This window comes from Chiroxiphia lanceolata, chromosome Z (genome assembly GCF_009829145.1).
Source record: "Chiroxiphia lanceolata isolate bChiLan1 chromosome Z, bChiLan1.pri, whole genome shotgun sequence".
Classification (NCBI taxonomy): Eukaryota; Metazoa; Chordata; class Aves; order Passeriformes; family Pipridae; genus Chiroxiphia; species Chiroxiphia lanceolata.
The window spans coordinates 43,705,192-43,716,085 of NC_045671.1; the positions used below are offsets into that span (position 1 = coordinate 43,705,192).

General features: G+C 45.5%; 1 protein-coding gene across 1 annotated transcript; it reads left to right on the forward strand.

Moving 5' to 3' along the window:
• The first annotated feature begins 4,171 nt into the window (after window positions 1-4,171).
• On the forward strand, window positions 4,172-10,682 carry LOC116781183 (heat shock factor protein 5-like). The gene is made up of 5 exons (XM_032676838.1): window positions 4,172-4,725; window positions 5,728-6,030; window positions 6,907-7,094; window positions 9,270-9,390; window positions 10,457-10,682. The coding sequence occupies exons 1-5, from the start codon at window positions 4,233-4,235 to the stop codon at window positions 10,525-10,527; spliced, it is 1,176 nt and encodes a 391-aa protein (XP_032532729.1). The 5' UTR covers window positions 4,172-4,232; the 3' UTR covers window positions 10,528-10,682.
• The last annotated feature ends 212 nt before the right edge of the window (window positions 10,683-10,894 follow it).

Sequence of the window (10,894 nt, forward strand, 5' to 3'; positions counted from 1 at the left end):
CCATACCCTCTCCAAAATTCATCATCCTGAAATCACTGAAGCAATGGAGTTCAACTGAACTCTGCAGGAAATTCAACTGCTCTCTGAACCTGCCACTTAGAACCAACTCAAGACAAAACTCAAAATTGTTTCTGATTTAATTTTGTTTATTGAGTCAGCTAGTTTTCTAATATGTTTTCTTTAACTGATCTCAGATTCCTTTTGCAGATCTTTTTGTGCTCCTCGAACTGTATTGGTTAATCAGTAATATTTTAATTCTACTGAAAAGGTGAACTAAAATAAAAAGAAAAAGTAAAATACTTCAACTTAGCATTTAAATTAAGACATGACATTATGTCTGTAAGTTTCAAGTCTGACAGGCCAAGACAAGCAGATAGTTGAAAGTAGAACCAGTGTGAACAAATTCCCAAAGATTTGTTTTGCCAGCATTGCCCATGAATACAAGCAAACATAAATATGTAAAGATACAGCTGCAGTGTATTACAAAGGAAATATTCCTTGTGACTTCTCCTTTGTACTTCATAAGGGCATCCTAAGGCACCACTGCTCACTGCTTTGATCCAGTGAAGAGAACTAATGCCACATACAACTAAGAGTGCTTACTGAAGTCATGACAAATTAATTCCTTATTTGGGGCTCTGGAATTGATTTTTGACTTCCTGGTCTGTGAAAAAAGATTTGTCACTTGAGAGAGCAGCACTGGGAGCAGTAAAGCCAATAGCATGTGACAGAGAAGGTGTACTGAAACAATGATTTAGCAAGTTCAGAGTATAAAATGGATTGTTGGAATCAAAAAGGGCTCAAACATGGTTTGAATTTCATGGCTTTGTGGGAACATATAAGGAATGGAAACAAATACCTTGCTCAAAGCAAGTGAGAGGCGAATGTTTTCTTGGAGTTTTTGTGCACATACCCCCACAAGCACAGGGAACTTGTCCAAGCAAGTGATAATGCTGTAACTGCAAGTGATTCTATGAATGAGATGCTTCTTGTACAAACACAGGCAGACCTTTTTTAGTGATCGGGTAATAGAATCAGAGAATGATTAAGGGTGGAAAAGACCTTCAAGATCACTGAGCTCAACCTTTCACCAAACACCATCTTGTCAACTAAACTATAGTAGTACAAAGTGCCACATCCAGTTGTTTCTTGAACACTTCCAGAGATGGTAACTCCACCACCTCCCTGGACAGCCCCTTCCAATGCCTGACCATGCTTTCAGTGAAGAAATTCTTCCTGATGTCCAACCTGAACATCCCCTGGTGCAGCTTGAGACCATTTCCTCTTCTCCTGTCACTACTCCCTGGGAGAAGAGGCCAACCTTCAGTGATTGTAAAGGATGGCAGAATCTCTGGTCATGGTAACAAATTATTGGCAGTTCCCCTTTGAGCCTTTTAGTATCTGTTCCTTGACACAAATGGACTTGCTGCTGTTGGCAATCAACATGTTGGAAGTGGTTAACACAAACAGACTAAGATACCAGAAGGCTCTCGCCCCAGCAAACTAGCAGAATACATGTAATCTGCCCCCTGGGCTTTCAAATCCTCAGTATATATATATTTTGTCAGAAATTGCTAGAAGACCTAATTTAAATGACGTCTTGTTATTTGTTTAGCAATGTAAGGAAGAGAAAGCATATCAACAATATTGGAGGGGAGGAATATCTGTAAGCCCTACCAAGCAAACAGATCTGACCCAGCTCTATCTAGGATTGCCAGAACAGATTTCTTTATTCCCTAGAAGTAAGCCATAATCCAACATCACGCACTGCAGAATGTCTGTAGGATGTTCCCTGAGAAAATGGCTGACAACTAGTTCATCTGAAATAAAAAATTAAAAGGAATGTTTTTCTGTATTACTAGTCTTACTTGCTGGTACCATCCTTCTCTCTTGTATAATAAGTTATACAGAGTATTACAGAATTAAAAAAACAGATAAATAAATGTGCCTTGGTTGTCTTCTCCGAGGCTGTTCTAGCTGTGCTTAGTGAAGTATTACTTTGCTCTTTGATAATTAGTAAATGACTCCTAATTTCTGAATCATGTGCAATTTCACATGCAACACAAGCTCTCCTGGTGTGCCCATTTTTCTTACATATGAATGTCCAAACAGCAGATACTGGCCCAGTGCTACCAGCTGTGGATGTTCTTCATGGTACAAACACAAGAAAGCCCGTTAAATCAAATGCCCATCTCCCAACACATTTAATTATGAAGTGAGCTAAAGAAGCTGCAGCCTACAGGGGAAAAATCAATGGAGCGTGTGTTCAAATCATAGAATCACAGAATGTTTACTGTCAACAGAAATGTTTGCTGTTAAACAGGTGCTAAAATAATGTGCAGAATTGTGATGTATTCACTAGTCAGGCTGGACTTTTGAGTGCAGTCTTTGGAACAGGGTACAAAGGCAAGAACTACTAATGAAGAACTTGATGTTCCTTGCCCCAGGATATCGCAATATAGATTAATAGAACCATTTAGGCTGGAAAAGGTTCTTAAGCTCAAGTCCAATCATAAACCATAACTCTTTTTTTACATGTAAATCTAATTATTTAAACCTTACAATTTCCTTAAGGGGTGGGAGGGAAGGGAAGAAGAGGGGAGAGGGAGGGGGAAGGGAGAGGAAGAGGAGACTTCAGAGAAAAGAACCAGTCAGTGGCAGACAGGAGGCTCCTGTTGTCACTGGAAGGTAAAGACTTGCAATACAGATGTGGAGCAGGCATGTTCCTGATGGAGAACAAAGCTATTCCTGAGCTGTGAATGTGACCACTCCTGTTATTACAGTTATATTTCAATTACCTGTTCTGCATGCACTGACTCTTTTTTTAAGCTCAAACCCACTGCAGAAATCAGACATGTCACATAAGGTTGCAACAACTTTCAGTCCCTGTAGTCGGGACTGGGTGTTATTTGGGGTCCCCTGTCTCTCCACATTGTCTCTCTCAGCTCCTCCCTGTGTGTGCAGATGAGCTCACATCATAAAACCAAACATGTCACATGGGGCATCAAGGTCAAATGATGGAAATAAATAAAAAAAGGCATAAATGAGAAGAGAGGGGAGAAAATAGGCCTATTTTTTCCTACAATTAATGGAAAAGTGTTCCCAGTTCAAGAGACAATTTAAAATTAAAATAACAAGTGACACTAAGCACAGATCTATACACTGCAAGATCTGCTTTGCTAGTCTACATTGAAAGGAGTTGGCTGCAAAGGGATTTTGCATTGTAACTCCCTCAAGACTGGGAGAAAAAAAGAAGAAAATAAATTATTACTAAGGAAATAAAAATGCAAAGCCTCTTGCGAAGACAGCAGCATGAGTTCACTAGAACTGTAGGCCATTAAGGGCTTGGGTAAAGCAACATCCTTCTACGGTGCAGCTTTGATGACAATGCTGACAAAAATTCTGCTCCTTCTTTTGTTGCTGCTGACTCCGAAAAACGATAAATGTGCAAAATCTGCCAAAGATGGGCAGAGACTGCAAGAAATAACTAGGCCAGTCTGATGCAAAAGAGGCTAAAATAATGTCTTCTGTCTTTTTCCTTGTCCTGTGTTATCTGTCTGTTTTTTAAGTGGAGAACTCCGTTAGCAACCCCAGACAAAATACTGAAGCTACTCAGTCTAGTGCCCTGTTCCTCCCTTCAGCTATGCAGAAGACAGAGTGATTTTGCTTTCAGTTTACAAATAGGAACAGTGTCCCACCATTTTATTCAATTTTGACCCCTGTGAAACTCACTGCATTTATTTTGATGGTTTGGTGATGTGCGCAAACCAAAGCAAAAAGGATGGTTTCAGTCAAATAAAGGGTTTGAGTTTGTGCCATCTCGCTAGTAAATCTAATGACAAGAAGATGATGCAGCTAAGGCCATGAAATCTCAGTGCTTTCCTGCTCTGATGGCACCCAAGACAGAGCAATGTCCTTTATGTCACTGATGGTGCCGGGGACAGGATGAAGCACAAGGAGAGATCATGACACTCCACTTCTAAACTCGCTTTGATTCCAGTTTCACGAGCTGCCGCCGAGCTCTGCCCGTCACTCCGGTTCCCGCTCCCCCCCATTCGCGTCCCCGCTCCCCTCACGGCCCCTCCCGGGCGCGCTCCGGGCTCTGCCCCGCGGGCTCTCCAGCGCCCCCCTCGGGCCGCGCGGCGCCGTCGCAGCCGCGGCCGTTGCGCTCCGGGCGTTGTGTCCTCGCGGCGCCGCGTGTCGCGACAGTCCGTCCGTCGGCGACCGGCGCGATGGAGGAGCTGCCGCTGCCCGCCGGCGTCAGCCCCAGCACCTTCCCCGCCAAGCTGTGGCAGCTGGTGAACAGCCCACGCGTCCGCTCCGTGCGCTGGGACCCCCGCGCCCAGGGGCTGCTCGTCGACCAGGCGCTCTTCGAGCGGGAGCTGCTGAGCGCGGGCGGCGCGGGCGGCGATGCGGCGGCGGCGGCCCCGGGCGCCTTCAAAGCCACCAACTTCGGCAGCTTCGTGCGCCAGCTCAACCTGTACGGCTTCCACAAGACGCCGGTGCTGGCGGGGGGCGGTGCCGCGGCCCTGCCGGGCTCTGCCGGGCCTCTGCTCCGCTTCTGCAGCCCCTACTTTCGGCGCGACCGCCCCGAGCTCCTGGTGCACATCAAGCGCCTGACCAGGGCCAACAGGGAGCGGCTGGCGGCCGGGCTGGAGGTGCGCAGCCGGCAGCCCAGCCGCTTCCAGCCGCTCCACAGGGACCGGCTGCTGCCGCCCGGGGCCGGTGAGACGGCTGGGACACGCGGGGGCGAGGGGGTGGAAATGGAAATGGGCACTGCCCCGAGTCAGGAGGGCTCCCTGCCCTTGCTGGGGCGGCTCAGCTCAGCTCAGCTCGGCTCACCCGGGGCCAGACAGGGTTGTCCTTGGGGAAGGCAGATCTGCTGGCACAGCCCGGGAGCTGTTCCCGTGTGTCCCGCTCTGCCCGTGGGCTGCAGCAGGACAGTCTCGGCTGGGCTGCGCTGGGAACACCCTCGCTCCTCGCTGGCGAGCTGGCCCAGCCCTGCCCAGGGATGTCCCTGCTCCCTGCCCAGCTCTGGGGAGGCTTAAGGAGCTCTCTGGGAGTCCGTGGGACACGATGGGTCGGTCCTGTGCAGGGACAGCTGGCGGGAGTATCCTGTGAGTTTTGTGCAGAGGGGAGGAAGTCTCCTGCCAAAGCTAGACGGTATTCCACGAGGATTGAATGAGTCATCATCGTGGCCAGTCTTCGCGAACGAAGATTTGGGAAAGGTCTCTACCCACATTTGTTACAAGCGCGCTGGTGATACAGGGCTTTGCAAATGCGGGTAAGGCCTTCGAGCCTGCGCAGTGGATTTTTTAGGTGAGACATGGTGTGTGCTGAACTGAGCCCACCCTTTAATCTTAAGGTTCATCTGCTGGGGCCGAGCGAGCTTGGACAGTGGCAGCAAGGTCCTCAGGACGTAGGTTTGTTAAGAGTGACCTTCTCTTAGATGGATGGCCTTACAGGGCTGAATGAGCTCCATCTGCCCGGGTTTAGAGTTGTCCTTCCATGTGTTATTGGATGAGTAGGTGAGAGCTAAATAGACAAGTTATTTGTTGTTGAAAATCCCCAGAACATGGGATTTTTTCTTTCTAACCCTGCTTGGGAGTATCTGAGATTTTATATTGCCTGGTAGAAGTACAATTGCTGCCAAGGGAGGAGTACAGGAGGACCAATATTGACTCTCTATCTCCTTTCTTCCTTTCTTCTTCCATTACTCCTACTCAGTGAGCTTGGGCCAGAACGTCTTTACTTTACCAGCCAGAGGTTTAGATGTGCCTCCAGTCCCTTCCAGGACAACTCAAGGTGTTCAAGGCCGTGAGGCTTCTCCAGCACCTCGCAGTAAAGTGGTTGTCACTCCAGGACTTCTCAGGTTTTCAAGGGAGGTCCCGGTCACGTCCACATCCACAGTGCAGCCTGTGTTCTTCCTTCCACTGCTTCACCAAGGGCCTCAAACTGCTGCCGTGGCCCTTCCAGAGCACAGCAGCTGCACAGCTTCAGAGCAGAACTCACCAGCCTACAATCCTGCAGGTATGGAAACAGCTTCTGCACTTGCTTTTCAAAACATACTAAAAAGTGATAGGTTTAAGTATCTTTCCACAATGCTCTGTCACCTGTTTATCTCAAGTGAGAATCAGATAGAAAGCGCAAGGCCTAAAAGGAAGAGAGATCTTGAAAGCAAAAAGATTCACTGTCTGGTTTTCCTATCCTTCCTCCAGATTTAGAGCATCCTCTGGGGGTTTTGCACACAGCCTCTCTGTTGAGGTGAAAGGGCAAGGAGAAAAGCATTTGCCCACAACTAGTCGGTGTTAGGTTGACTTTCATCTTTCTTTTAATTAAGCAAAACTCGGACAATGATAGGATAGTGCAGATTTTTAAGATTATCTGTCCTGCAAATAATGGCATTACTTTTAGATGACCTCGGTGTGTCACCCAAACAGTCGTACCTGGAGAACACTGTTCCACAATGCTGCTTTTTAGAATAAAATCACAGTTCAGTTTTGGTGTGTGCGTCTGAAGATGTAATCTCGTCTTAGGTGAATCCACTTTCAGTGGTATGTTGTGATGAGAAACTAAAACAGCCAAATCAAAAAGCTGATGGGAAGATACAGGAGTCTGCAATTATGAAGCTTTTATGTGTGTGTATAGACTTTACAATCCATATTTTAAGATTTTATATAATATATATAATTTATGTATAATTTCAATATACACATCAACTAGAATACTTTTTTTTAAGATTAATAAATCGGTAATTGGTCTTCAGATGACCCGGAGAGCACAAATACATTTCTGGAATTGATTTTACTGTGTGATTCCTGAAAAGTTTGATCAAAGGGAGCAATAGAGCTCTGCAAACCAAACCCAAATTCTGGAAGCCTGATGACCGTGTTTGGATTCTTGCAGCCACACTGGGGAGTTCAGCCTTCGGTTCTCTGACTGGCAGTGCTGGTTCTGCAGCATCAACGACCTCCAGCTGGGCCTGTAATCCCTCTGCTGCAGACGAGTGGGCAGGAGTAGGTCTGGAAGTTGTGTTTCAGATGCTCGAGGAGGTGCTTGCATCAAACCTGCCTGAAATGTTTCCCTTTCTTCAGGTAACTCCGTTCAATAGCAATGCTGGGGGCTGGACTGACATGTTTTTGATGTAGTTGCCCGCCTGAGAAAGTAAAGGCTTCTTTAATTCAGCTTCTAATGGACAGCAAAGAGTTTCACTGGTAAAGTAAGATTGAAAGAAGAAGAGGGACTGAAAAAGTATCCCACATTCATGAGCATGAGGTGGGTTAGCTTGTGTTGGCCACTCATTTTCTTGGGAAAAATACCTCCTGCAGTTGCATTCACAGTGATGAAGTGGAAGCTTTGTAGGTTATAACATGATGTCTTGGATCCTAAATAAGAGAAGAGTATTTTGAGCATTGCCACTGAAGGCAAAGTCTCACGCGCAGTGAGGGGCATGTGAGAGGTCCCTCTGTTGCAGCACCAGATGTGGGCTCTAGCTCTTTTTCTTTTGAACCCCAAAGAAAGCCAAGAGCTGGACTGCACCTGGTGCTGCTGCCCGTGGCTCCAAGTGCTGTGGTGTGCATGTGCTGGAGCTGCAGCAGTTTATTGTCCTCTTTGTGGTTTGAGGTCTCCAGTAAAGTTTCTGGCTTGGAAATCCTCAACTGGAGCAAACTTGCCACTACTGCTCTCCATGTTCCATAGCTTAGTCATCTTCCTCTTGGGTATCCCTCTTTCTAGAAAGGGATATGTATTCTAATCTAAGGTCCCTGCAAAGCTCCAGCCTCGATGGGACTGTTGTGCTCAGTGCAGTGCAGGGAAGAGCACGTCCTTGCACCAGCACACACGGAGCTGGCAGGACTCTTTCCTTAGAGCTCTCTCAGTGTATTGAGTGTCACCTGCACGTTAAACATTGTCAGCTTTGACAGCTTTTGAACTGTGTTTGTGAAGTAAATCTCCATTTTTAAGGCCTTTGGGGCCCAGACTTCCTTGTTAGCAAGGAGGGATTAAGTGTGTGAGCCATGGAGTTGATGGGGGGCAGGCGTTTGGGTTTTGAGGCCCCATGACTTGTGTAATTGGTGTGAAGGACAGTGTTGGTCCTGGATGTGAAATGGTCAAGGACTTATTGAAGTGGTCAAAGGCTTATTCTGTGTTGAAGAGCAATTCATGGACTATTAGACTTTTTGTTGGACAAGTTGCCTCTTTTGATTAGGAATCCCCTTTCTCTAACTCTTGCTCTTCCCAGACTTCTCTGGAGTGTTCAGTTCCTGTATTGGCACAGGCCTTTTTGCTTATTGTTACACAACTTTGCCAAAGAATGTCTCTATTTCTATTAATGTACGGACCTGTTGCCTTTTGTATATTTAACATTGAGTAAGGGCAGAGTCAAGGTGGGGAGTGTGATTTTTTGGCGTTACCGGTATCTTCTTCCAAGTGTGATGCCCTTTTGTCTACTGTAACATCACACATACCAGTTTTCAAAAGCGTTTGATTGCTTAATAGAAGGAAATGTTGCAGGCTCTGAGCAGTCATTCATCTCTAGGATTCTGATGGATAGGCTGTGGCAGAAGAGATGAATATCCTAGAACTGGTCATAGTGAGAATATCTTTGTGTCTAAAGGTAATTTCCAGGTGCTTAACCTTGGGTCTTTACTTCCTCAGCGGAGCAGAAACATGAGTTGGTTGTCTGGTTTTGGGGGGCTTTTTACCCTGCAGATTTTTGTCACATGATCGTGGAAATACACCAGTTCAGTAAATGGCTGGCTGCAAAGTACGTGTTGGGCAGCAGCAGAAGGCTCCAAAAAGCAAGCAACACCTTGTAATTTATTGTCTTAGAAGGAGGATGGGCGGGGGAGGGGGGATTCCCAGCCAGAAATGTGTGGCTCATGTGTAGTTTTGCACCACACAGCCCTGTGCAGTGGTTTGAGCAACCTGACACACGTGTGGGTAGCAAGGAGGGCACCTGGATTTCTGTTGACTGGTTTCTTGCAGCTCCTGTGATAAGTGAGGGCAAAGTTCTGACTGTGAGGACACACAGCCTCACTTAGTGTATTCTGGTTTTCTGATTTCATGCTTTGCTTAATAGGACAAGAGCTTTCACTTTGGCAACCTTAATTCTGAGTTTAGAGCACTTGTCCTGTAAACCATCTGAGCAGTGTTCACTTCGTGTTACACAACCTTCTGGAGCGTAGAACAGTTTTTACTGTGTCCCTAAAGTGATTCCAAGAAAATATCGAGTGATCCTTGGGTTTATTTCTATTTGTTTTTCTTTTAAGGGGAATATTAGTGTTCCCTCTGAGTCTTCAGGGGAGGAGCCTGGGAACAAGGCTGCAGCGGAGAAAGCTTTGCCTGGCAATGCGAGCAGCAGGAACAGTTCCCTGGAGCCAAATGAGCCTGGTAAGAAGAGAGTCTACGTTCTTTTAGAGATGACCGAGACAGCTGCTCTAAGGCTGAGTGTTACAGGAAGGGGAGATCAGAACAGTTGAGTTATTGTCTGCAGTGTTAGTGCTTCCTTGTGCCTTCAGTGAAAATATTGTGCTCGTACAACCTCACAGAGTACTCACCAACACACTTCTCTAGATGTGCTCAGACCTGGGCTGCTTCTGTGCAAAAGGGTGTGAATTAGATGAGTGAACAAAACCTGACGTTCTGGGAGTTGTGCCACCAACCCAGATGTGCTACAGAGGCAGTGCTGAGTAATGAGGTGACTATTAAAGCAACAGGGAGAAAACCCAGCAAACTGGTGATGTCAGCGTAGAAGTCCAGGCTTTTTGTCTCAAATCACTACCTACATTTTATACCAATCTGTGCTGATACCTATGCTGAGACACATGAGAAAAACAAGAGGCAGAACATCCGAGGCCAAGCAATTCACAAATCCAGTAACTAAAGGAAAAACCTGAATGTCCCCAAATCAGCAAGACCCAAGAGGAGAAAGAGAGCACTTTAGATCTATTCTAGGGCAAAGGTGGTGCAGGCTGCTGACCTTGTAGGGAGGCCTTTTCCCTCCCAGCTGTTCATCCAAGAGCCGATGGGAGAGTTGGAGGAACTGTTGCTCACTTCAGAGGGCAGTTTCTAGATCCCGGATAACGATGCTGGTTAATAACTCAGCTCACATTGCCCATGAGTTTCAGCCATGTAAGTAAGGACTGAGGCCTTTGGCGGCACAGAGAAAGAGCAAGGCTGGAGTTGTCTTTGTGAGATGTGACTGTCTCTGTTTAAAGCTCTTGTGCCATTTGCAGGGTGAGTGCTGGGACTTTATTGGGTACTTCAAAACTTTAAAGTATTGAAAACTTGGAAGAATTCCTATTCTTTAAACAGCAGGCCTCAAATTCCCAAGTGAGAGCCTGCCTTTGAGGCCATCTTTTACAGTCCCTGAGTACAGGGAGTTCAACTGCTCGATGTGCTGCTGAGGAAAATGTACACAAGGCCCCACAGTGACTCTGTTCCCTTTGCTTCCCAGAGGTCCATGAGCTGTACCTCGCCAGGAGAGCTGCTTTGCGTGGGAGGAAGAGACTGAGGGAGAGCCTGTGAAACAGGGCAGCTGGAATCCCTCTGTATATAGTTATATTTAAAGATGGGTAGAGTTACATTTCTAGATATAGTTGCATATTTATATTTATAGATGTATAGAGATGAAATAATATATTAATATCTATTATTATTTTAATATAACATTTAATATTATTAGTATTGTAATTATTACTAATATCAATATATTAATAATGATATAATTAGGTAATTTTATTATATTATCATATAATAATATAATTATATATCGTTGTTATTAATATGTTTTATAGTTAGTACTATATTATTACAATATTTTATATTATTAGAATTATTTAATATTGTTTATAATTTAATTTTTTAATTTATTTAAAAATATATATATATTATT